General features: G+C 44.0%; 1 protein-coding gene across 2 annotated transcripts; it reads left to right on the forward strand.

The window, feature by feature from the left end:
- Window positions 1-6,911: 6,911 nt before the first annotated feature.
- On the forward strand, window positions 6,912-27,511 carry LOC117350776 (phospholipid scramblase 3-like). 2 transcript variants are annotated; one of them, XM_033925369.1, is made up of 7 exons: window positions 6,912-7,595; window positions 9,224-9,414; window positions 12,407-12,434; window positions 13,387-13,568; window positions 18,256-18,417; window positions 23,182-23,310; window positions 26,071-27,511. In XM_033925369.1, the coding sequence occupies exons 2-7, from the start codon at window positions 9,262-9,264 to the stop codon at window positions 26,122-26,124; spliced, it is 708 nt and encodes a 235-aa protein (XP_033781260.1). In that variant the 5' UTR covers window positions 6,912-7,595; window positions 9,224-9,261; the 3' UTR covers window positions 26,125-27,511. The 2 variants fall into 2 exon arrangements, with proteins under 2 accessions (XP_033781260.1, XP_033781261.1); XM_033925370.1 differs by lacking the exon at window positions 6,912-7,595 and having other exon boundaries at window positions 8,927-9,414.
- Window positions 27,512-27,740: the final 229 nt, after the last annotated feature.

Below are 27,740 nucleotides of genomic sequence, written 5' to 3' on the forward strand. Positions count from 1 at the left end.
TCCCCTTTTTTTTTTTTACATAGTTCTCCCCCTATGTCTGATTCACCCCCCCCCCCCCCCCGCAGGACCGCTCGCACCCGCACCCCGAAGGACCGCTTGCGATCGAACATGCACCCGCACCCCCACCCCCATCATGTAGAAGTTTCCTACCGTCGTCCTGCTGCTTCCTCTGCCGGCGGTCCTGCCCCTTCTCTTAGCCCTGCGGTCTACGCTGCTTCCTCTTCCGGCAGTCCTGCCCTTTCTCTGACGTCAGAGAAAGGGCGGGACCGCCGGAAGAAGAAGCAGCGTAGACGCAGGGCTAAGAGAAGGGGCAGGACCGCCGGCAGAGAAAGCAGCAGGACGACGGTAGGAAACTTCTACATAATGGGGGGGTGGGGAGGCTGTGGGGGTGCGAGCGGTCCTTCGGGGTGTGGGTGCGAGCGGTCCTGCGGGGGGGGGGGGGGTGAATCGGACGTCGGGAGGGGGCATCAGGCTTTCAGGGTGGGGACAGGACTTCAAGGGGGAGAGGAGAGTCGGGGGGGGGCGCTAAAGGAGAGTGGGCTGTCCAGAGGAAAGTCGGGGCGGGCTAAAGGAGAGTCGGGCTGGCCATAGGAGAGTCGGGGCGGGCGAAAGGAGAGTCGGGCAGCGACGGGAGAGTCGGGGCAGCATTTGCGGTATACAGGTGTGCGCGGTATATAAAAATTTATTTACATAAATTACAGTTCCCCACGCGCTATACCCGTGTGCGCGTTTTACACGGGTGCTTGGTATATGAGTGAAAATATGGTAATCCTTAAAAACTTATTTAATTTTTAAAAAACTACATTCATTATTTTGGTATAGGGTATACATTTATTTTAAAAGAATCAGCACGCCATCTTTGAAACTTGAAACCAACCCGTATTTCATATTCTCATATTCAGGGAAATCATTAGATGAATTGAGAATATGAAATACGGGTTGGTTTCGAGTTTCAAAGATGGCGTGCTGATTCTTTAAAGTAAATGTATACCCTATATCAAAATAATGAGTGTAGTTTTTTTTTTTAAATTAAAAAAGTTTTTAAGGATTAAATTATTCAGTTAGTGGAAATAAAATCTGTAAATATTTATATGAGAAGATTAAGGTAGGTTAAATAAGTTATTTAAATAATGTGAATTAATTAATTAAATAAGCTGGTAGGGAGGTGGGGAATAAGCCGGTGATGTTATAAGGAAGCAAGAGAACAATTCACTTTTCTCTTGAAGAAGTCCCATTATGGGAAAGGTGTACTCCTAAGTCTGAGGCTTGTCCCCGTACAATTTCAATTAATTTAATGAAATGTTTTGATTTAATGAGTAAACTTAGAATCAGTGTCCGTTTTTTTTTATTTTTGTAAATGGTCTCTTACATTTGTTTATTTTGCTAATAGATTACCATTTGATTTTTATGCTGTTTTGTTAAATTGTTTGCTCGTCATAAGCTTATTATGTGTCTGTTTTTATGTAACCCGCGCAGAACTGATGGACGCAGCGGGATATAAACGTTTAAATAAATAAATTATGCACGTACGAGTACTGCTGTTGTTCTCTTGAAAGTGTATAGTTCTGAACACCTTCAATGACCCCTCACTTGCAAAAGTATGTACGTGTAAACCCTCAGAAGGGTTCATAGACAACGGCGCGAAAGACAAAGGCACGCCCAGACAATTGAGCGCAGGGAAAAAGTGAAGTTTTCAGTAAAATGTGGGGGGTTACAACCCCCCACACCCCTCCCAACGCCCCCACTACGCGGCGCGATGTCTATTAAGTAAAGTGGGGGGGTTCCCCCCACGCCCCCCCCCGTCAGAGCCCTAAAAACAGTAATTTTGAGCGGCGTGCACCTCCGCGCTGCGCTCAATTGTCTGGGCGCGCCTTTGTCCCGGCGCGCTTTTGACCTGATACCCTCAGAAGTACCACCTAAATTCTCAAAAGTTTCATTGTATTAGGCTTTATGTACTACTTCCTCACTGGATCTTGCAATTCATATCAAACTTTTATTTTATTATATTAACTGTCTTGAATAAATATAGACGTTTGGATACTTAGTACTTGTGGTCTTATTTTCAGGGACTATATTGCCAACATGTTTTGCCCGAAGGGTTTTCTCAAGGCTCATATCCCTGGTGATATAAATAACACCACAGTTGCTATCACTAAAATGGAGTTCAAACTATAAAAACACATCTAATTAATAAGTGACTACATTATAAATAAAGTTGTCTCAACCTTATCTACATACCTTTATTCACCGCCGTTGTCACTGACCACTGAATGTTATTTCATAATGGCCGCGGAGTCCTTCTAATTGCCTAAAATAGCCTTCCCAGAACAAATGGTAGTGGCAACAAGACGATGACACCAACACTGCACAAAAGGGGGAGAGGGGTTGTTTTTATTTTATTTTCAACCGTTATAATCTACAATTAATCATACTCCTTATAGTATTTACCCCGATTTAAGACCCCCCGAAAAAGAAGGAGTTGCTGTACAGCGAGAGATTAGAGAAACTGGACCTCTTCTCCCTTGAAAATAGGAGATTGAGAGGGGACATGATCGAAACATTCAAGATACTGAAGGGAATAGACTTAGTAGATAAAGATAGGTTGTTCACCCTCTCCAAGGTAGAGAGAACGAGAGGGCACTCTCTAAAGTTGAAAGGGGATAGATTCCGTACAAACGCAAGGAAGTTCTTCTTCACCCAGAGTGGTGGAAAACTGGAACGCTCTTCTGGAGGCTGTTATAGGGGAAAACACCCTCCAGGGATTGATGACAAAGTAGATGAAGACAGGTTGTTTACCCTCTCCAAGGTAGGGAGAACGAGAGGGCACTCTCTAAAATTGAAAGGGGATAGATTCCGTGCAAACGTAAGGAAGTTCTTTTTCATCCAGAGAGTGGTGGAAAACTGGAACGCTCTTTCGGAGGCTGTTATAGGGGAAAACACCCTCCAGGGACTCAAGACAAAGTTAGACAAGTTCCTGCTGAACCAGAACATACGTAGGTAAGGCTAGACTCAGTTCGGGCACTGGTCTTTGACCTAATTTGTCCCTGTCCCCACAGGATCTTAATAATCCCCATCCCATCCCCGTGCCATTCCTGCAAGCTCTGCCTTAACCACACAAGCCTCGAACGCTTACAGGGATGTTCTGCCGATGTGCTTAAAAGCACCTTTCCCTATTCTGGAGGTGAGTTTCCATGTGTTTTGATGCTGTTGTCTGGATTCCCAGGGGAGGCACTTGATTCTCATCTCCAGGGTGTGAATTGTGTTACTCATAGAGTTTTTCTGTTTGTGTAATCCTCCTGGGGGAGGAGGGGGGGGGACATTCACTCGATTTCATCCTCTACCTTCCCTCCTGGATTTCATTGCACTTTTAACAGCATGCATATGTGGAATAAAGAGGATCTTTGATTTTTTTTTTTTTTTATCAGACAGAGAGACATCAAGAGAGAGACTGAACATGTCCATGTCAGGTAAGCAAGTGGGGCGCAGCTCGTGTCATTCTTTCCAACCCGTGTGTGTGTGTGTCTGTCTGTTTATGCATTTCCGACCTGGAGCGGACTGGGTGTGCCTGGAGCAGTATTCATAAAAACAAAGAGGTTAATATTCAACCGGCAACAGTCAGTATTTTAAAGGCGGACTACTGCCTACTAAATTGTGCTGCAGTCCCCCGCCAGCATTTATCCAGGTACCAGCATTAAATACCCGGGCAGTCAGTGGCCTACAGCAATTTACCTGGGTACCGTAGGTATTAGGCCTCTTGCTTTCCTAAGTTAATCAGCTAATTATGAGGCAGAGTGTGGCGCAGTGGTTAAAGCTACGGCCTCAGCACCCTGAGGTTGTGGGTTCAAACCCACGCTGCTCCTTGTGACCCTGGGCAAGTCACTTAATCTCCCCCATTGCCCCAGCTACATTAGATAGATTGTGAGCCCACCGGGACAGACAGGGGGAAAATGCTTGAGTACCTGAATAAATTCATGTAAACCATTCTGAGCTCCTCTGGGAGAACAGTATAGGAAATTGAATAAATAAATAGTGTGACAAGTTTCAGCCTCTGATAACCAGAGCTGGTATTGTGACGTCATCATGCCTCATTCCACCAATGCCTACGAGCCAACCTCATCAGTGATGTCACAGTGGCTTCATTGTCCTATACATAGTTCACTTCTACTACATTTTGATTTCTAGAGTGGTGCAGTGGTTAAAGCTACAGCCTCAGCACCCTGAGGTTGTGGGTTCAAACCCCCGCTGCTCCTTGTGACCCTGGGCAAGTCACTTAATCCCCCCATTGCCCCAGGTACATTAGATAGAGTGTGAGCCCACCGGGACAGACAGGGAAAAACGCTTGAGTACCTGAATAAATTCATGTAAACCGTTCTGAGCTCCCTTGGGAGAACAATGTAGAAAAATGCAGAATATTCACAGCGTATGGGTCCCTCCCAGCTCTACCCTGAGTTTGCCCCTAGACTGCCCTGGTCTAACTGTATAGTGCTACGGCCATCTCTCCAAATTTTCAGCAGCACTATCCATTTCTGTTTGTGGGTTTGTGTAGGTATGTTTATATTATGTATGTATCAATATTGCATTACATTTATTGACCGATTCTGCCTTAACCTTTCAGTTCTAGGTGGATTTTACAATAACAGGTATCTGGATATTTTCAGGGAATAACTTTTCATAGCTTATTATTAGACAGACACTGGATTACCATTGCAAGACATGTTTCTTAAATAACATTGTTTTGATTTCTTTCCAGAATGTTCTATAATCCAATATGGCACCTGAGAGTCTTACATCTTTCTCTAGTTTTGCTGCTTGGAATGACAGTAGGCCTAACTTTTTTTAGCCTTTTTGTTTTTTGGGTTGAGGGGGTAAGAAAAGGGATTTGTGTTTCTCTGAGGCCTTTTCGCTTCTTTCCATGCAAGTCTATTAGCCCTGTAGCGCTTTAAACAACAGGCAATAGAATTTGAATACGATTCGGCCTTTCACTGGTAGCCAGTGTGTTTTTAGGTAGGCTGGTGTTATGTGGTCATATTTGTTCATGGAAAAGATTAATCTTAGTGCTGTATTTTGTATAGTTTGCAACTGTTTTATCATTGATGCCGGACATGGTATCCAAAAGGTGTATTTTTTTGTCACCAAAAAATTACTATATCGTATTAACACGCCTATGACAAAATTTGAAAACACCGTATTGTCATGTGCTACTGGCTTTTCCAAATCTTTATCAAAACGAGCCTCAGAACAACAGGCAGGATCTTAATCCAAGCCAGACAATCAAGGCGGCCGGCTAGAGTCCAATAATCATAGGCTCCTCTTGTGTCCGGGTGCAATGGCAGCAAAAAAAAACAACCTGTCATTCACCTGGGCACAAAGATATACTCTCTATAGCACAGTGTTACAGAACAAAAAACAGTGTTTAATAATTTTTGTGGTGAAAAACAAAAGCAACCCCCCCCCACACACACAAAATTACCAAAAACACGCAAAAATGCAAAACAAGCCAAGTACTTAGCTGGTTGTATACAAAAAAGTCACTGCATGAAAAATGTTCATAAATAATATTTTTCAAAGATGTTTCCACAAATATCAATTCTTAACTAATAGAACTCTGCTCAGAGACATGAAGGCAATATGTTCCGCCTCACCAACCAATCATTGCAGTGTTCATTGCTCGCACTGCAGGGAAGGGCAACAGAGAGCAGGAGAGTCGGGGCCAGTTAAAAAAACAAACCATCCAGACGACAAACACATGCGCAGACCATCGACAGGAAAAGCAGATGGTCTGTGCGTGCGTCAGGATCGCTCACTAGCAATCCGTGTGGTCGGTGGGGGGGCGTTCCTCCGATCGCCTCCATTTGCATGCTGAGCCTTGGTGAATTGGTCAGCCTGCCACGGATCGGGCACGGAGAGGCAGGTTAGTGAATCTAGCCCTAAGTTGGGCACATAACCGACCCTATTCTATAAAGTGCATGCACCACTTTGCATCCTAAGGGCTGGATTTTAGAAAACGGTGCTCAAAATTTGACACCGAAATTTTTTTTTAGCGTCGAACAGTATTCTATAACAGACGTTCTAGGATTGGCGCCGTCGGGATCCAGGCTCAACTTTGGGTGCAACAAGTTACCCCAACTGAAACCAGGTGGAAATCCTGGTGCACAAGTTGGACACTGATCCACACTATTCGATAACACTGTCCGCATTGTAAACAAACACCCCTGATCCGCCCATGCCCCTAACATGGCCACACCCTCTATGCAGATCCACAAGCAATATTCTACAAATGGGCACTAAAGTAAACTAAACCTTAGGTTTGTATATCGCATCTTCTCCGCAATCATAGAGCTTGGCACGGTTTACAGGACTAAGATAGAAAGGAACTCCAAAGGAGGGTTATAGGATTAGGTGTAAAGAAGATGTAGAGGATTTAGGGTACCAGAGAGGGGGGAGGTGCTACATTTTTGAGAAAAGCCAAGTTTTCAGATGTTTTCGGAAGAGTTGGAGGGAGCTCGAGTTTCGGAGAGGGGATGTAAGGTTGTTCCAGAGCTTGGTGATTATAAAGGGGAGGGATGACCCTAGTTTTCCAGCATGGGATATACCTTTTATAGAAGGGAAGGATAGTTTTAATTTTTGGGAGGATCTGGTAGAATTAGGATTAGAGGAATTCCAAGATAGTGGAATAACGGGAGGAAGAATGCTGTGAAGGATCTTGAAAGTTAGGCAGGCACATTTTGAAGTGGACCCTGGAGATTACTGGAAGCCAGTGAAGCTTGGACAGAAGTGGTGAGACGTGATCAAATTTACTTTTTTGCGAAAATAAGCTTAGCCGCGGCATTCTGAATCTGCTGGAGTCTGTGGAGGCTTTTCTTAGTTAGGCTTAAGTACATAGAGTTGCAATAGTCTAGTCTGGAGAGGATGATGGATTGTATAAGGACGTATGTTTTCGTGTGGATCTGCCACTTCCGCCCCGTTTTTGTGCCTTGCGTCTGATAAGAACGCTTTTCCACACCCCAAAATTTGACGTGCAAGTAGTGGCTAACCTTTGGTACCATATAGAGAATCCCCCTGTAAGCGTAAAGTTGGATGCACAACTTTAAAAATTTAGAGGGAGTGCGCCTACTTAAGCATTCTGGTAGCATTTCACTGCCCCAAAGGTGTCTTTCAGCCAAAACTAAACAAAGAGCAAGGAAATTCAGAAAGGGAGGGGGAGAAAGGCAGGACAAGGACTGAACAAACAGCTCTTAGAAATCCTCTGACATTAGTTGATTGTTTGTGCCAAGAGGCAGAACGTCCCTCGGCCTTCCCCAGGGAGGTTCCCTCTGTCAATAACAGCGACATGTAGGAAACTGCAATTCTGATCGTTTCAGGGCAGGACTGGAGTTCTGTAGAGGAAGCCCAGGGTATAAGACAGTACAGTTGAGGCTTAATTCTGTCTAGTTACGTCTGGTGAACATTTCAGCCTCTGGTGCTGCCGTCTGGTGGAAGAAAGAAAAAGCCAAGCTGGCCAGTGGCTTGGTGGCTGTCCTGTGTCTTGCAGAGTGCAGAAAGGTCTGGCTCAGCCTGTCCCCAGTGACCTGAAGCTTGTTGGCAACCCTGGTTATGTGAGACTTCCTGATTAAATAGTATAGCTGCCGTGTTAGCCCATAGTAACAGATGGCAGATTAAGAGCATTATGGTCCATCTAGTCTGCCCAGAATACCCCTCTATGTCTCTGTTTGGAAGTGTGAAAGCCATTCGTATATCCCATGCCTTGCTGAATTCTGCTACTGTTTTTATTCTTCCACCGGGAAGATGTTCTAGGTATTCACCAGCCTTTCTGTGAAAAGGCATCTTCTGATGTCATTGTTGCTTTTAAGACCTCCTTGCAGCTTCATTTCATGTTCTCTAGCTCTATCACTTCCCTATCTCTGGAAAAGATATATTAATATCTTTCAAGTACTGTATTTAAAAATTTGTATATCTCCTCTGTCCCTCTTGTCCTCTAGGATATACGTATTCAGATCTTCAAGTTTCTTCTCATTCATCATCTGGTGTAGACCTCATACATACTGTTTTGGTCACCCATCTCTGAACAGCTTCAGACTCTATAAATGAATGAAATACTCCAAGTGGGGCATCATTAAGACATCAGGGGCATCAACACCTCCTCCCTTCTGATGATTATGCCTTTATCTCAGTGACGTAGCGATTAATGGGCCCAGGGGGCAAGGGGCCGACCTATTTTAGACTGAGGCCCAACCAAAATTGGTACAGAGACCCCTAAGCCTCGCCAGTTGAAGACCTCCTCCCAGCCAGAACCAAACTTGACAGCCAGAGGCAGTATCCCCAAGGGGTTTCCGCCGCCACTGTTGGTTCCCCCATATGCTCAATTTTAACGCATTTATGAAAAATGAGAATGCATGGGAGACTGGCAGGAGGTGGTGACAGACACTCAAGAGACAGCTTGGAAGAATTCTGGCCAGGAGGTGGTCTTCGGCTGGCATGGCTTGGGGATCCTTTGAGGAGGCAGATGATGGGTGGAGAGCGGGGGAGGGCAGGGCCAGAGGGAAACTATTGTGTCACGCACTTTGGCCTCAAGACCACCCAAAATTAGCTCTATGCGGTCTGGAATCCTTCTGGCTTTTGGCCACCACCCAGTGGCATAGGGAGGGTGTGAGAAGCCTAGGGTGGTGGCGTTCTCCGACGCCTTCCTCTTCACACACCCCCTCACCCCCCACACCTCTTTTAAATCTTTGCCAGTGGGAGCAGCTTCTCCAGCCTGCTGCTTGCGTCGGCTTTCCTTCTGATGTCACTTCCTGGCACCCGCGACTCAGAAGTGATTTCAGAGAGGAGGCAGGCCGGCGAAGTTACTCGTACTGGCAAAGATTTAAAGAGGGAGGGTGTGAGTGTGGTATGGGGGACAGATAGGTGCCAGGGCCCCCACAAAGAGGGTGCCAGGGCCAGTCCACTCCCCCCCCTCACTTATTACACCAGTGCCACATTGTTTTTCCATCTTGAGATCCTCAGCAGTCAGACTTTTGTGCATCGGAGCCTCGGTTAGCTCTCTTTTGTAATGTGCCTCCTGGCTAACCTTTCTGGTATTTTGAAAGATCTATGGGCAAAGGCTGAGAGGATCCCGCAACGGCTGCTGCTGCTGTTGTCACCACAAGACTCGTCTCAACTGCTACTTACCTGCAAGCATATCCAGAGAAGTCTCTAATCTGTTTGTTTTCTTTCTTTGTGACGACAGGTTTCCTCATTCCCCAAACGGACGAGCATCGGACTCATATGCCAGGGTATCAGCCTCTGGAGACCAGCCTGCCTCTGGATCTGCCCTTCCAGCACCAGCCTCAGGAATGTCCTGGCCCTGATCCTCAGAACCTGGTGCCCTACATGCCGGAAATCCCCGGCGTACCGCCGGGGCTGGAGTACCTGGCCCAGGTGCGGTTAGCCGCAACGAATGTAGCTATGAAGATTCTTCCACGCATCTCAGTTTCATGATCAACATTAGCGGTGTCGTTAAAATCCATCTCACTGAGTCTGTCCCCTTCGTCGTTTTGCTGTCTAGCTTCCTGTCTTTTTCTGTTTCGTAAGCTTCGTCATCAGCATCATTTATTTATCTCACACTTTTCCATCAAATGAGATCAACATGTTTCAGGAAAACACTTGGGGGATCCTTTTACTTAGATATGTTAGGTGCCAATGTGTGTCTAACAGAATGCAGTTCTGTGGAAAACACTTAGGCATCCTCCAGTAAGTTTGCAATCTTCACATGTTAACCACAAATTTTTATTTTTCAGGGGGGGCATGTCAGGGACAGAGAGTGGGCATCCCTGTCAGTGGCATTCCCCCCACCCCCTGTTATTAAAAAAAAGAAAACAGACATATTGACACCTGTGTAAGGGGTGTGTGTGGGAGTAGACCGCCCCGGATGCCATCTTGGTGGGGGCACCAACAACTCTCTGCCCCCTCACCATGTTCGTAACCTCCCTTTCCCCTACCTCCATACTTCCGTATCAGAGGGAAGGCTTCTGGGTCAGCCACCAGCAGCATGTAGGAACCGCTGCCAGCCTGTGGCTGCTGGGTAGGCTGACCTAAGCCCAAACTGGGAGGCCAGGCCTGACCCGTGGCTAGGCCCTGGCAAACCACAATAAAAGGCATATTTTTAGGATAGGAGCCCTTTCGGGGTGGGAAATCGATTCCCCCCATCCCCCTCAGTTATAAATAAAATACAACATACATATTGACACCTATCCCTGCTCCATTTCTGCAAACTCCATCCTCACCTGCACAAGCCTCAAACCCTTTAAAATCATAAGGGTTGTGCGGTTAAAGCAGAGCTTGAGGGAATGAGGCAAGGACAGGGACAGCGATCTGTGATTTGGAATACAGACACATCTGGTCACATCTGGTCCCATCTTCTGTTACACTGGCAAACAGTCATTTTAAATACAGTATAATCTCGTTATAACGGACTTCAAGGGACCTGGAAAAACGGTCCGTTAGATCCAGAGTTGCATTTTTTTCAAAAACTTTATTTAGGTCAGCTGGAAACAACGTACAATCAATGAACAACAGTCACTGCACAAGAACATCAAGAACAAAACTCAGCCAAACCTTGGTATGGCACGAAATAATTTGCAAACCCAGAACACTAAAAGATGTTCTGAAGCATTATGTCGTACTGGAAAGAAAAATACTCTTGTCATTTTCTTCTGGGCTGCATTTTGGTACTATATCGCCGGCACGCCACTCGCCTTGTAGGCGGAGACTGCATGTCCGTTGTAGCCGAAGAAAACTACAGCTAAAAGCGGCTCTGGGAACCAAATTGGTTGTCCGTTATATCCGAAAGTCCGTTATACGCGAGTCCGCTATATGCGATGATTTTCTGTATGTTTATAAAGGCGCACGGCCGGGACCGGCGGACCTTGTCCGCTATAGGTGAGGTTCCTTTATAAGCAAGTCCATTATAACGACATTATACTGTACTGAAAAATCCTCTAGGAATTGCCTTAGACAGCTCACTGGAATTTGAAAAACACGTCAACAACCTAATCCAAAAATCATTTTTCACACAACAGCTAAGAAGGGCTAGACCAGTGGTTCCCAACCCTGTCGGAGGACCATCAGGCCTATCGGGTTTTCAGGCTAGCCATAATGAATATGCACGGAGCAGATTTGCATGCCTATCACTTCCATTATATGCAAATCTCTCTCATGCATATTTATTAGGGCTAGCCTGAAAACCCGACTGGCCTGGTGGTCTTCCAGGACAGGGTTGGGAACCACTGGGCTAGACCATATTTTTTCCACACAACACTATTTCCAACCACTCTATCACTATTAGACTACTGTAATGCACTACTATCTGGAATCTCAAAGAAATTTATGAAGAAACTTCAACTGATACAGAACACCGCAGCGAGACTCATATTCTACCAATACACATCTGGTCACATTATTCCGTTGCTAATGGAGCTGCACTGGCTTCCGGTAGAAAAGCACATTGAATTTAAGCTGTGCTGTCTAACAGTCAAGATCTTGTACGGAGAGGCTCCCGATACTTTCCCCAGATTCACTCAATTACACTAGGCAGATCTGTTGAACATCGGAACTCTGATCGTTTGATATTGTCATTCCCATCTTTGAAAAGGGATAAAACACAAGACGATTCACTGTAATTAATTTATTACAAAACTCTGGAACTTTCTACCCAGAGAGATTTATACAAGGCATCGATGGCGCCTCCGGAGGTGTAATTCACATCAAAGACAGGTGCCAGAAATGTAAGCCTGGGAAAACCCTACTTTTCCGGTGCCTATCTTTGCCGGAGACGAGGTTCTGTACCTGGTGCGGTTGCGTGATTGACACATGACCTGCAGCCGCTTTTAAGGCGGCCACTGACAACAGCGCTGGTTACAGAATCCGGGCCTATATCTCTGTTCTTTGAATGTTGTAATGTGTGCTTTTTAGGTGTTTCATAGGTATTGTGCCGATATCAAATTATATCTCTGTTTTTGAATATGAGTGCTGTTAAATGTGTATATTTTTTAATAGTTTCATGGTAATCCTATTATTAGGTTTCAAATTGCTGATTGCGAGTTTATCTCAAATGTAAATATTGCTGGTAAAAACCAGATTGGATGATGGTCTTGTTATACGAAAGGAAAGCCTTCAAAAATGGAAAAAAAAAAAATTCCCCGACAGTTCTACCATCAATAAATCACTATAGCCTCCAGCCTTGGTTGGAATTCTTTAGAGAACATTTCTCTCTCTTTTCTTAGACATCTATTCCCTACAGCTCACACTGAATGGTCTCTTCCAAATGTTATCTTTACAATTTTCAAATGAATGTCATAAAGATAAAAATAGGTGTTAAAAAAACTCTCCAAAGTGAAGTTCTAGTTGACTCTCTTTGTGTTTCTCTTTTCAGATTAACCAGATTCAACTTCAGCAGAAATGTAAGATATTTTTGTTGTTTTCTTGACTGTAATGAATTGTCCTCCATACCAGCTATGGCTGGTGGGACTTTTCCTCTTTCATATCCCACTCATAGGAAGTAGAATCAGCATAGTGGGATGCAGCAAAAGAAAAGTCTGGCCAGACAGAGCGGTAGCTTTTCGCACTGTTTCTGTAGCGGTGGAACACCCGGTGGGTGGGCCATTCCTAAATGCCAAGAGTTGGGCCAAGAGTATTTATACCAGGTTTCGTGTAGCATAAATACCGGCACCCAAATTTGTATGCAGTGGCATAGCAAGGGTAGGAAGCGCCTGGGGCGCCTTGCGTCCTCCCTTCCCACCCCGTACCTCTTTAAATCTTCGCCAGTGCAAGTAGCTTACCCGGCCTGCTGCTCGCTCTGGCATTGGCTTTCCCTCTAATGTCGCTTCCTGGTCCCGCGACCCGGAAATGATTTCAGAGGGAGCCAGGCAGGCAAGGGCAGCAAGCTACAGTGCTCGGCTGGGACCAGCAGACCTCGTCCACTATAGATGAGGTTCCGTTATAAGCGAGTCCGTTATAAGTGTATTTAAATCATGTTGGTTTTCCCCCCTTTTTTTAACTGTACGTCGCCTTGAATTATGATATGGCAATTGAATCAAAATTTTAATCAAACTCGAAACTTGATTCTATACATTTCTGCGTGCAAGGGGCACATAAATATAGGCACCCGGTTACAGAGCTGCCTTTAAGATGCTTAGAAATATATTTGTGTTAATGGGGGCTGTGTTGATAAGGTTGGTGTCGAAGGAGCCGGCAATGACGGCTGCACTGAGCACGGTGGTGTGCTAATTGAGGCGGATGGCAAAGTTGATGATGGTGTTAAGGTGGACGATGATAATTACGGTACCACTGAAGATAACGATGACACCGGCAACGGTGCTCAAGATGAGCTTCCTCCCCCCTCTTCTCTGGCAGGTTACAGCCCTCAAAATATCAATCAGTACGAGATTCAGAATAACATGGGACAGCGGATATACTCTGCCAAAGAGCACAAAGAATTCTGTGGAGATCTCTACTGCGTCAAGATCACGGACAACTTTGAGAGAGAGGCCATCCAGCTATTAGAAACTTATAAGTGCTTCAGCAGTCAGCGTGAGGTGAGTCTGGGTGGTTCTCTGCCTCACCAAAGCATTCAAGCCATTGTGTTGTGCTAAGTGCCTGGACCACTGTCTCTAAATATTTTTCTGGAATGCTAATCTCTCTTTGGCAGGAATTTGAGGGTCCTCAATCCAACCCAATTTTGGATGAAGCATCTAGAACGGAGAAAGGATGTTTCGGTCTGTGTGTGTAAAACTGTGATAGTAGTTTATAAAAGACTCACAGAGCATGAAGCCTTTTATAAAATATAGATAGCACTGTGAAACAAAAGCATGTACTGTATTAGGCAGCTCAAAGAAGCCATTTTGCAAAAGAATATGCAGAAAATTAGAACAGCGATTTTGCTTCTTGCACATATACAATGGCGTAGTAAGGAGGGGGGTGAACTGCCCCAGGTACCATCTTGGTTGGGGCATGGGCACCTCTCCACCCATCCACCCCCTGTTCCTCTTTAAAATCTTTGCCAACGCGACCAACTGCTCTAGCCTACAGCTCACGCCGGTGTGACTCACTCTGAAATCACTTCCGGGTCGCAGGTCCAGGAAGCGACGTCGGAGGGAAAGCCAACGCGAGCATAGGGCCGGAGAAGCTTCTCACGCTGGCAAAGATTTACAGAGGTATGGGAGTGGCATGGGAGAGCGTGAGGGTGGTATGGGGTCATGGTAGGAGCAGGGGGCAGAGAGGAGGGTTCAGGGAAGGGGGCCCACCATCTCGAGCGCCTCCTACATTCGCTACGCCACTGAACATACGTCCAAAAACTCTGAGAACTCAAACTTCTGCAATTTTGAGGTGGCTGTTAACCCTAGAAAGGTAAGTATGATTCTCTTCCTCCCTCCCTGCCTCCCCCCCCCCCAGACCACTGGCGATCCACTCCACGCTGAACCAGTGTAGGCCCCCGAGCTTCTGCCCAAGGTCCGGCGTCTCCCGCCCTCTCCGAGAATCTAAGAGGGGGGCAGGAGCCGTCAGACCCTGAACATGCAGAGACGCTCAAGGCTCCCACTAGCCCAGCACAGAGCGGATCGCCAACGGTCTGGTGCATGGATGCCAACAGCTCCGGGGGGCGAGCATGGCGGTCAGTGGCTCTGCGCATGGTCCTTATTCAATGCACATATGTTTTTTAAGTCCAGTTTATCCGATCTGGTGATTATTTACTTTCTATAAATAATGAGTGTTGCTTTTTTTAATATTATGATTATGATTGCTTTAATATATAATGGTTGTTAGTCTAGTTTATTATGCATAGCTTTTTATATTTGCTTTCAAGCGCTCCTCCAAGGGCAAGCCCAAACAACAAAGGCGTTAACTCACAGTTGTGTGAACCGGAGCAGCTGCAAATGCTGCTGGGGAAATGTTCCCAGGCGGACGTGTCCTGCTGTTCTAAAATTTAGATTTCATAAATGCTTTTGAGGTCTGCCCAAACCATACCTGAAAAAAAAAACCAAAAGGAATTGACCCCAAAATATCAACAAAGAAGAAAATCCAGAGAAAACAAAAAACCTCTGTGGAGTGACGATGTTCCTAAATGGACTTTATTTCAAAGTTCCAAAGGTCCACTGAAATCATCCACATAAAATAATTTCATCCACATAAGAGCCTTAAAGGACCTAGTCCGCTAGGGATACAGGACCCAACACGGTCCATGTTTCGACAAAAAGTCTTCCTATAAAGGTGAGTACGTGGGGAACAATTGTGTGGTGAGCCGGAAGTGAGACACTGCTTGTGTTTCACCTATATAGGATCCCCAGGGACCCCTGAAGAAGACTTTTTGTTGAAACGCAGACCGTGTTGGGTCCTGTATCCCTAGCGGACTAGGTCCTTTAAGGCTCTTATGTGGATGATTTACTTTTATGTGGATGGAATTATTTTATGTGGATGATTTCAGTGGACCTTTGGAACTTTGACACTTTCAAATAAAGTCCATTTAGGAACATCGTCACTCCACAGAGTTTTTTTGGTTTTCTCTGGATTTTCTTCTTTGTGGGTATTTTGGGGTCAATTCCTTTTGTTTTTGCTACTTATGATTTTAAAGTGTTTGAGGCTTGCACAGATGAGGATGGAGCTTAGGCATTGGTGGAATCAGGCATTATGACATCACAATCTGAGCTCTAGAATGTTGCAAATACAAGCCGTGTCTCACTTCCGGCTCACCACACAATTGTTCCCCACGTACTCACCTTTATAGGACCCCTGAAGAAGACTTTTAGTCGAAACGCGGACCGTGTTGGGTCCTGTATCCCTAGCGGATTAGGTTCTTTAAGGCTCTTATTTGGATGATTTATTTTTATGTGGATGGAATTATTTTATGTGGATGATTTCAGTGGACCTTTGGAACTTTGACACTTTCAAATAAAGTCCATTTAGGAACATCGTCACTCCACAAACCATACCTGAAACATATATTTATTTACTTACAGGAACTTTCAACCTGCTTTCGCCAGTCTTCACAATAAACAGACATACAACAAAAAACAATCAACCCTCTATCACACAAAAATGCCTCTTTGTATGTGATACTTGAATCCCCTATTTATTGAGAACTGGAGCATTGTATTTTTGTTTTCTTGAATTAGACATAACGGGGCTCCTTTCACAAAGGTGCGTTAGGGCCTTAATGCAAGCTAGTCGCTACCACCTCCTTTTAAGCAGGCAGTCATTTTTCAGCTAGCGCGCACTATAGCACGGGCTCCTTTTATCGAGCTGTGCTAGCGGTTTAATGCACGTAATAAGCGTGCATTAAACCGCTGGCCGCTTCCGCCTCCTCTTGAGCAGGTGGTAGGTAGATTTTGGCCAGCGCATGATGAAAAGTCGTGCGCGTTAACCCCGCTAGCGTGGCTTGATAAAAGAAGCCCATAGTCCCCCCCCCCCCCATTTCACTATAAAACTTTGTGTACAAGTGGATACTTACTTGGATTATTAATCTCAAAAATTTCCAGAAAAATAAAGTTTAGAAATAAAAAATACCTCTCTTACATCTGTGCATGCTATCAGGAACATTATTTCTAAAATAATAATAATCACAACAGATTATATACCGCAGTACCGTGAAGTTCTATGCGGTTTACAATGATTAAAAGGTATTAAAGATCAAGTGGAATAAACAAAGTTCTGAGTTGGTGAATAACAGTTCTAAAGATCATTTGTTGAGGACTAAGATTGTATAGGTCAGTTGCCTAAGTATTTCAGGAACAGATGTGTTTTTAGGCGTTTCCTGAATTCCCTCTAAGTAGTAGCCACGAGCAGTTGTTCCAGGTCTTTACCCCATAATGCTGCTTGATGTGAGAAAAGATGTTGGCGATGACTTAAATTTACAACCTCTAACCGGTGGAGAAACAAAGTTTGGATGTGAGGTTCTCCTGAATCTGTTGGTTGTGAAGGAGAAAAGGTCTATTATATATTTAGGGGCTAAGCCATAAAGTACCTTGAAGCAAAAACAGCCAAACTTGAATTTCAAATGACCACTTGTTCGAATATACCAGTTCACATGTGTACGAGATCAGCTTTTGACCCATGCAAATGGAGCCGAACTCTTCTTTAAAATCCTCTCCATTCAATACCCCAACTCATCCACATCCAATACTCCCTCCCCTCCAAGTCTCCAATATCTGCAAATAACTCGACATTCATTTTGTGTATTAACAGGCTTAATTCCAGAGTGTCTTATAGAATACCTAATACCACCAGATCCTCCCACCAATTAAAACTATCCTTCCCCTCGCTAAAAGGCATTTCCCACACAGGAAAGCTAGGGACCTCCCTCCACTTCAAAATCACTGAGCTCTGGAACTACCTTACCTCCCCTCTTCGGAACTTGAGCTCTCTCCAAGTTTTCCGCAAACATCTGAAAACCTGGCTTTTCTCAAAAAATGTAAGTCTCCCTCCAACTTAGGAATCAAGGAAACTCTTATATCTTGGCATCCCAAGTCCTCTAAATTTTCTTCACACTTCTACCTCTAACCCTCTGTTGTAGTTCCTTCCTATTTCTCCTTCTGTAAACCGCGTCGAGGTCTACGAACGTGGAGATGATGCGGTATACAAACCTAAGGATTAGATTAGATTAGATTAGGGACCTCCCTCCACTTCAAAATCACTGAGCTCTGGAACAACCTTACCTCCTCTCTTCGGAACTTGAGCTCTCTCCAAGTTTTCCGCAAACATCTGAAAACCTGGCTTTTCTCAAAAAATGTAAGTCTCCCTCCAACTTAGGAATCAAGGAAACTCTTATATCTTGGCATCCCAAGTCCTCTAAATTTTCTTCACACTTCTACCTCTAACCCTCTGTTGTAGTTCCTTCCTATTTCTCCTACTGTAAACTGCGTCGAGCTCTACGAACGTGGAGATGATGCGGTATATTAGATTAGATTAGATTATTACAAATTCTAAACATGCTAGAAAATCTCATTCATTATTTTTGTTTCCTTCTGTAAAGGGATGTAAATATAAGAAATTCCAGGAACGATTGCTGTCTTTTCAGGCAGCCTCATGGATTAGGGATCTGACTCACATATTCACACTTTCATATCAACAATTTCGACGTGCCTTAAAGACGCATCTTTTTACAGAATCTTTCAGAAGTTAGATATTGGATGTTTATTCATTTGTAGTACAAAGTCTCTGTGAACCGCATAAAACTTAATTGTAATTGCGGTATACCAGTGAGTTTTTATGCTATGCTATGTTACTTTATAGGTGGAGGTCCAGGCTCCCCCGGGTAGAATCATAGGTTACATCACCTACGCTTGGCAAGCTTTTATGACTAACCTCTCCATTCTGGATGCCTTCAAAGAGCCTGTCCTAACGGTCGTCGGTCCAGGATTTCAAACCAACCTCTTTGGAGATGTGAATTTTGAGGTAAAGCGCTCTTTTCTGGAATAGGATTCTTCCTGCACATTATTTTGAGAAGTTACTATTTATCGTGGCTCAAGAGCCAGGTGCAGTAGCGGTGAACATGTTTTTAAAACACCGGCTGTGGCTTTCTTTAAAAAATCCCCCCCCCCCCTCTTATAAAATCCTAGCCCTTTTTTTAACACCAGCTGCGGCGGTAACAGCGCCGATGTTCATAGAATCCTTATGAGGGTCGGCGCTGTTACCACCGTGACTGGTGCTAGAAACCTTGGGGGGGGGGTCATGTTTATTACTACTACCTGCCACCTGCTGGCAAAACTTATTCAGCCCTTTGGGGGTCCATTGACATCTTTTGTGGATTAGTTATAATTGTCCTTTATCTTTATTTTCTGTTGTTTTAACCCCAATCTTCCAGGGAGGGGGGTATATCTTTTGTTTGGTATTATTCCCTGATGGAAAATGTTGGATGGGAGAGGGAGTTTTATTTTTGTATTGATACTGATTGATTATAAGTGCTTATTTCAAGTTTCAAGTTCAAGTTTCAAGTTTATTGGGATTTGTTATCTACGCAATATCATATATTTCAATGCGTATTTGATTATTATTAATTGTATGTATATTGTATTGTACTTTTTGTTGGCTTTGAAAACTAAATAAAGAATTTAAAAAAAACAAACCAAAAAACCCCCACTTATTCAGCCCAGCTTATTTACAAAATATTCTCTTCAATCACAGCTGGGAAATTTAATTTATAACATTTAATTGAAGAAATCCAGTAAATATACAATAATATAATACAATAAAATAGTCATTACATTAAAATTCATCATATTAATTTCCATCAAATGTCTTTCATTTCTTCAAAATATATTTCCAAATTACCCATTACCATTTCTCAATACCCTCCCCCTATTTCCTTCCCCCTTCCCCCCCCCTAATTTTTAATTATAACATTGTAATAAATGAATTAAACAAAATATAATTCCACATATATTACTGTCATCCTCCTATTCCCACTCCGACCCTAGAATGAAAGGTGACATCAATTACCAAATACTAAAAAATGCAAAGAACGAAACTGGTAAGAGGGCTGGAACACTGCCCATAAGCCGAGAGGTTGGACAGGCTGGGGCTCTTCTCTCTGGAAAAAAGGAGGCTCAGGGGTGATATGATAGAGACCTTCAAGATCATGAGGGGCATGGAGAGGGTGGATAGGGACAAATTCTTCAGGCTAAAGGGGTCAACAGGTACGAGGGGACATTCGGAGAAACTGAAGGGAGATAGGTTCAAAACAAATGCAAGGAAGTTTTTCTTCACCCAAAGGGTCGTGGACACTTGGAATGCGCTACCGGAGGAGGTGATCGGGCAGAGTACGGTACAGGGATTCAAACAGAGACTGGACAGATTCCTGGGGGATAAAGGGATCGTGGGATACTGAAAAAGTATAGTGGGATACTGGGATACTGAGAAAGTATAAACCCAACCAGGTCGAGCATGTGCAAGACCGGAGGGCTAGGACTTTGATGGGAAGATAGGACTCATCAGGAAGCCAAGATGGCATGGGGGCCCCTTCTGGTGATTTAGACAGGTCATGACCTGTATGGGCCGCCGCGGGAGCGGACTGCTGGGCTTGATGGACCTATGGTCTGACCCGGCGGAGGCACTGCTTATGTTCTTATGTTCTTAATGTAAAGTATTAAGAATCATACTTCTTGCTCTAGAGGATAATTTTTGAAATTTAAATACACTTCTTTCATTTACCTCACTTATTTTCACAGACCTCAGCGACACCAGTTAGGACTCAAAAACTCTCATCGTCTCAAAGCTTTACGTGTCAAATTGTCATCGGTTATAACTTCACGTCACTGTTTTCAGTTTAAATACTCTTTTTCTCAGTTTACTACTACTTATATAGAAACTTATTTGAATATTTATAAATAACTTAGCTTAAAAAGCTCCCCCTATAAAAACAGATCATAGATTACTTTCAACCTGTCTTTATTATGCAACCTTCCTTAACCCTTTCAGGACCATAAGGATCGTAGGCCAATTTTTGTGGTTTTGATGACATTTTTATGGTAAAAAGGGCTTGCAGATGCCAAAAAATTGATTTTTTTTTGTGAAATATCATTATTTTTATTTAAAAAATCACACTTCTGGCTTATGGACAGTGTGGCAAGTGAATCTTCTCGTCAATCTGGCAACGACGCTAATGAATGAATGTCGGAACCAGTTTGTTTACATAAAGGCAGTATCATATGGAATCCGTACATATCAAATTTAGAACTGTAGACTATCCCAATCAAAATTTATAGGATTTTAAAGTTATGGGACAAATATGTCCCTTGGTCCTGAAAGGGCTACCAATATTTAGTAATAGAAACATAGAAACATAGAAAGATGACGGCAGAAAAGGGCCAAGGCCCATCAAGTCTGCCCACTCTATAGACCCTCCCCCTAAGATAAGCCAATGTTTTGCCCTGACCCACGTAGGGATCCCACATGGGCGTCCCATTTATTCTTAAAATCTGGCACGCTGCTAGCCTCGATTACCTGTACTGGAAGCTTGTTCCATTGATCGATCACTCGCTCCGTGAATACCTCACTAACATTTAGACACAAGATGGCGACTGAGCATTCTTCCATGTAAACCAAAGTATCAGCTGATCACTCCTCCCCCATTACAAAAACACATAACATTACGTTAGAGACGGCCATTCCAGTTCAGCATTTAGTCCACTAGGTGTCGCTGTCTGCAATCTATAGATCCAACGCGGTTCTTTCAAATGTACACTTCTCCCTCCGTATTCGCGGTTTCAATTATTCACGGTTTTTAGCTTGCTGGCTCCTCCACCCAATTTACCTCAGCTTGCATAGAGAAATCGCTGATTCCAAGCGTTTACAGAGAAAATCACTGATTCCCAGCACTTTCTTCACTGTGTTTTGCCTCTCCTTCAGGCATAGGCCAGGCCTCCCACCATGTTATTCACGGTTTCACCATATTCATGATGGTTTTTAATAGAAAACAGCGAATAACATATAAAAAAGTTATTCACGGTTTTTCTGTTTTTGCGGTTCTGTTAATCCCCTATCACAGCAAATACGGAGGGAGAAGTGTAATAATTTTTTAAAATTTCCACCCACCCTCCCTACTTGCATCTCATCTACAATTCTCCGCTGAATATCTTTCACTCTGTGTCCTTCTCCAGCCAGTGCTCAACTAGGGAGTGCCTGCAAATTCTTTGTATTAATTTTAGATTCATGTCCATTCGGTTCATAGACAAAACCGCGGAAGACAAAGGCGCGCGCCGACAACTGAGCGCAAGACGGAGGCGCGCGCTGAAGAAAATGACAGTTTTTAGGGGCTCCGACAGGGGGTTTTGTTGGGGAGCCCCCCACTTTACTTAATACAGATCGCGGCGGCATTGTGGGTGGTTTGGGGGGGTTGTAACCCCCCTCATTATACTGTAAACTTAACTTTTTCCCTGTTTTTAGGGAAAAAGTGAAGTTTTCAGGAAAATGTGGGGGGTTACAACCCCACAACGCCCCCACCAACGCGGCGCGATCTGTATAAAGTAAACTGGGGGGTTCTCCACCCCCACCCCCGTCGGAGCCCCTAAAAACAGTTATTTTCTTTGGCGCGCGCCTTTGTCTTCCGCGGTTTTGACCTGACACCGTTCATTCAATCGAACCTTTTATTGGGCGCTTGGTTCTTCCCACATACCTCAGTCAGCATGGACACTCAATTAAATTAAGAACAAAGAAAAGAGTACAGAAATCCCACGTAGAGTCCAACAGAAAGAGCCCAAGTAGGGAGTGGGATAGAAGACGTCAACCTTGAGATAAACAATCCTTTATTTCTATAAACTCAAAATCAAATACATGTAGAAACACATGAATAAAAAGTCCTATAGGTAAACTAAACTATACCTTAGGCTTATATATCGCATCTTCTCTATAACAGTAGAGCTCAGCACGGTTTACAAGAAATTAGAAAGGAGAACAGATACAATATGGATTTCGAATAGTATGGAGAGGGGCGGAGTTTATAACTTTGAAAATAGTCAAGTTTTCAGATGTTTTCGAAATAGTTGGAAATGTGTAATGTCCTTCTTGTAAAAGGATCCAGTTGATGACCCAGCACGGTCCGTGTTTTGGCCTCCAGCTGGAGGCCTGCCTCAGGGGGGGGTGTCAACTGGTCCACTAGGCATCACTCCAGTGCTGAAAATAGGAACTTAAAAAAGCTTGTCTCAAGGTTGACGTGTTCTATCCCACTCCCCACTTGCACTCAATTAAATAAACTACATTCACACTACCACAAGTTGTGATTGGGACAATCCGAAAACAGGACATTCATCTCCTTCCACTGTTAGATTATACCCCATTGACATTTCCCACATTTCCTGTGGAACCCCTTTTGATATGTTATTTTTTTTAAACTAGCCGTCTCTGAGCTTGTGACAGTGCCGATTTTTTAGGTGCCCCGGGGGTGGGGGGGGGAGGCAGAGATGAGTGCGGGGGAGGGGTGCCACCACCCAGGGTGCCTCATCCTCGTTATGCCACTGGCTGTGTGAGGTAATAACTGATGACCCAGTGAATTTGATCAGGTAAAGAAGAGCGAATAGGCCTTTGAAATAGAAAAAAGCTTGACTGTAATTTGAAAGGGAAATGATGGAGGTGTACAATTCAGTTACTTTTCTAGGGTCTCTTTGGACTCACAGCAGTCCAGATAAGGATGTGATGTCTTGCCTTTCTCCCATCTGTTCACAGATAAAGACCCAGGACAAGTCGCAGACGGTGGGCAAGATAACCAAAGACAATGAAGTGTTCCTAGTGCAGATCCCCTGGGACCTGGATGTCCAGGTGAAGGTGGTAGTGATGGGAGCCTCTCTTTTCCTGGTGAGTGCATCGCTACACTCTTTCTGGCTCATATCTCTCCTTGCTAGGGTTGCCTTATGGCTCCAGAAAAAGGAGGACGGATTGAGACATCCGGGTTTTACTTCCATTGCTGGAAGTAAAAAAAAAAAAACGGATGTCTCAGTCTTTCTGGAGCCATATAGAAACCCTACTCCTCTTTGGCTTAATGATGATGGCTGCATTTCTAACTGTGGTCATCAACTAGATTCTCAACTATTTTTCACCAGCGCACATCATATATGGTCTCTCGTACAGCCCAAGGGCATGGCCACTTCTAAACCACTGGTTAAAGTGACAGCTTGAGTCACTTCTGTGAAACGGCACAGTGACCTTAGTCCAGTTCCTTAGGTGGCTACAATGGAAGCATTATTATTGCCGCTCCTGTTGGATTCCTATGAAGCTCTGAATCGTGCACCACACCCGTCACTGACGTGACAAGCAAACAAGAAGCTAAGCCAATCAAGTGGAGAAGGCTTCATCAAAGGCAAGACAAATGATGGGATGCATCCGAAGAAGTTTTATCAGCCGGAAGCCCGAAGTTATAATGCCATTGTACAGATCCATGGTGAGGCCTCATCTGGAGTATTGTGTACAATTCTGGAGGCCACATTACCAAAAGGATGTGCTGAGAGTTGAGTCGGTTCAAAGAATGGCCACCAAAATGGTCTCGGGACTCAAAGACCTCCCGTATGAAGAAAGGCTGAATAAATTGCAGCTATATTCACTTGAAGAACGTAGAGAGAGAGGAGACATGATAGAGACGTTTAAATATATCACCGGCCGTATTGAGGTGGAGGATGATATCTTCTTTTTTAAAGGCCCCTCTGCCACAAGAGGCCATTCGCTGAAAATCAGGGGTGGGAAATTTCATGGCGACACCAGGAAGTTCTTCTTCACCGAAAGGGTGGTCGATCGTTGGAATGAACTTCCACCTCAGGTGATTCAGGCCAGCAGCGTGAAAGATTTTAAAAGGAAATGGGATACACATGTGGGATCTCTAGGGGGGTAAATTCAAGGGGGTAGGGTTGTTGGAGTGGGCAGACTTGATGGGCTGTGGCCCTTTTCTGCCGTCATCTTCTATGTTTCTATGTTTCTAGATAAGGATACAGAATTTAATTGCTTATAGTTAGAAAAAAAAATAATAGTGATAGAGTCCACTGTATCCCATCCTCCCAGGAGAGCTCAAAATGGGTTACAAGTTTACATACATAGCAAAGCACGGTAAAACATAACATGACAAACATGTGACATAGCATGACGAGCATTGTATGACAAAGGATAGGATGGCAGCTTAGCATGGCAACATAGTGTTATATATACAAGCTTAGCATAGCATGATAAACATAGAATTACAAGTGTGCTAGCATAGGATGGCAGACATTGTATTATATATACAAGCATAGCATGGCAAACATGGGATGGCAGACATAGTATGCAAGCGTGGCTAACCTAGTACGACACAACATCCACCATCCACTGTCCTGCCCTGTAAGCTGTACAGGAGTCCTCCAAAGTGGGGTGCTGTTTCAATATCACATTTTCAATAGCAAGGAACAGGCAAGTTCTGCAAGACTTCAGAGCAGGGTTACCATATTTAACAACGGACAAACCCATATGCATGGCTCCGCCCCATTCTAAGGCCCCGCCTTGTTCTGCCTACAACCTGCCCTGTTCTGTTGCCAGCCCCGCCCTGTTCCATCTCCAGCTCCACCCCGAAAAAAGCTTCATCTCTTTTATTCCAACCTCCAGGCCTCGTCTGGAGGGCCCTCCAGCAAGTGCCGATGTGTGTGCCGGGTTTTGGAAAGTCCTTCCAGGAACCCGGACTATCCTCTAAAAAATAGGACATGTTCGGGTTTTCCTGGACCTCTGGTAACCCCTACTTCAGAGGACCTGCCTGTCTCTAGCAATTGAAAGCGCAATATTGAAGCACCACCTCCCGCTGGCAACAGTGTGGTTAGAGGACTCCCACACATCTTAGAAGAAACATTGCACCTCCCCACCCCACATCCAGCTCCATATCACAGAATGCATGCCATTTGCTGTCCTCCACGTCCTGTTCCAGTTCCAAACTGACATCACCCCATGCTGACATCATTGCGTGTTAATGTTAGACATGAACTTTTGCAGCATCATGGAGAAACTTGATGATTTTTACACAGAGCAGATAGATACTCAACTTGGCCAGGGGCATAGTTAGCAGTCCATTGGAGGGGAGCTCAAACGTAGACTATGGGGGGACATACATTTTCTCTCTTCTGTGATGTAATTTCCTGTGGACAGATGTGACAGAGGAAAGGCCCCAGCAAGACTGACCACAGGCAGTGTTTCACTGCCTTTGCCAAACACACACCATGACTGGAGGAATGACCACTGGGGGGTGGAGCACAGAGAAATGTCAGTTCCACATGGGGGGGAGAGGCAGCTATAGAGGTCAATGCTGGACCCACATGATGGAGTAAGTGAATGAGCTTCAATTTTGGAGAGGACTTGAGGCCAAATGGGGGTCCAGATTCTCACTTCTTCCCTCCCCTCTGGCTTTGCCACAGGTCCAGTTTAATTGATCAGATTCTTCATCCCTTCAGCTCTCATCCCAGCACCCTCTGGTGGTATTTGGAAAACTGAGAATCCCATTGTGTTAAAACAAAGCATACCATAATACAGAACTTTTGGGCAGACAAGGATCTTTAGGCCTTTTAGTATGTCTTATTAAGATCTCAATGATTGTCCTCATTGTTCTTCTAGGATCACTTGGTTGACATGAGGAGAAGACAAGTTCTGGTGGAAATTAATCCTTAGACCCAAGATTTATCAGATCATTCTACTAGCATACAGGCAACAGAGAGAGAGGATTATCCTGAGAAGAAAGAGGGAGAACATTTTGTGAAGGAAAGATGGAGGCAAGATGCCATCTTGTGAAGAGAAATGATCACACCCTGACAGCATCTTCAGACAAGGGGAGGGAGTGAGGACCAATAAGATCCTTAGAGGGGAGAACGACAATGTTTTTGAGATGGGACAGGTCCAATGTCTTCAAGCACAATTTATCTTTATTAAAAGTGAACTAAAACCTTTGGGCACTCTCCCAAACTGCCTTATTGTATCACGCCTTCTGGTGTATATCACTTTTCATATTCTGCAAGTTTCAGTATAGATTCAATGTGGATCACAAAGCAATTAATCCCCATTCACAGAAATTACAACTAAAAATACAGATTAACAACTCAAAAAAGCATTGTCAAAAAGATACATTTTCAATGCTTTGTAAAAAAAGACATTATGAATTCTGTCATCTTACTTTGAAGTAGCAGACTATTCCAAACTTTAACCCCTTTAAAGGCAAAGGAAGATTTGAATACGATGTTTATACGTATTCAAATCTTCCTTTGCATTTCATATCATGACATACTGATCTTATGATTTAAAAAAATGCTTTATGACCCTCTGGAAACTTCGAACTATTAAAAATATTTTGATTTTGTTTCTTGCCTTGCCCTTGACTACTGTAACATCATCTACATGGCATCTTATAAGAAAATCTTAAATCATATTCGAGTAATACAAAACACTGCAGTGCGCTTGATCTTTGGGTTAAAAAAATACGACCATGTCAGTCCCTTTTATCGGCAACTACATTGGTTGCCTTTCGAAGCGCGAATTCTCTCTAAACTTGGCTGCATTTGCTTTAAATCTCTTTTTGGCCTGGCTGCAAGATCCCAATTTAAACTGTACAAGGCGAATAAAAATACTCACAATGTTTGTTTGTTTATGTATCCATTTGTAAAAGCTTGTCGTTATAAAAGATTTCTAGATAAGACTTTTGATTACCAGTTAGGGAAAATGAATTCCTGGTTAAGTTCTCTGATTCCACAAACTCCATCATATCATGCCTTTAGAAGGCTATTCAAAACCTATTTGTTTGATAAGTTTGTATCATGATTATTGTCTTAACCTGTTTACATGTATGTTTCACTGAATGTACAGTCCATCGTGACTGTTAGCCGCCCGGAACTCATGTTTGGGCGATATACAAGAATAAAGTTATTATTATTATCAACATTCTATGCTACCAACACAGTTATTTCCTTTCTCCCAGCCTCCCTGAGTGTTTTTTTTTCATGTAAAATGCCAGATTGTATGTTATGGAAGCTTGACAGGTCTGCTGGCCTATTTTCTTTCCTTTGTCATCGCCTATATGTCACCAAGAGTTCTTCTTTCTCTCAATGACCATTGCTTTCAGTTACCTTCCATAAAGTCAGCCCCTTTCTCGTCGCACGGCTGTTTTCTGGATCATGGCCAATGAGGGGTGGATTGGAGGTGGGATAGGGTGGCGTGTGGTGGGGGGGGACGTGGTCTAGCGGTAGAGTAGCTGCTCTTGGTTGTGAGATCGAATCCCAAGGCTGCTCAATCCTCTT

Source organism: Geotrypetes seraphini, chromosome 16, assembly GCF_902459505.1.
Source record: "Geotrypetes seraphini chromosome 16, aGeoSer1.1, whole genome shotgun sequence".
NCBI lineage: Eukaryota > Metazoa > Chordata > Amphibia > Gymnophiona > Dermophiidae > Geotrypetes > Geotrypetes seraphini.

What these genes read in the sequence shown, in the direction of transcription:
- LOC117350776 (XM_033925369.1), top strand. Translation starts at nt 9,262, where the DNA reads ATGCCAGGGTATCAGCCTCTGGAGACCAGCCTGCCTCTGGATCTGCCC. An exon ending in GATTCAACTTCAGCAGAAAT is followed by an intron (nt 12,435 to 13,386) that starts GTAAGATATTTT and finishes CTTCTCTGGCAG; the next exon opens with GTTACAGCCCTCAAAATATC. An exon ending in GCTTCAGCAGTCAGCGTGAG is followed by an intron (nt 13,569 to 18,255) that starts GTGAGTCTGGGT and finishes GTTACTTTATAG; the next exon opens with GTGGAGGTCCAGGCTCCCCC.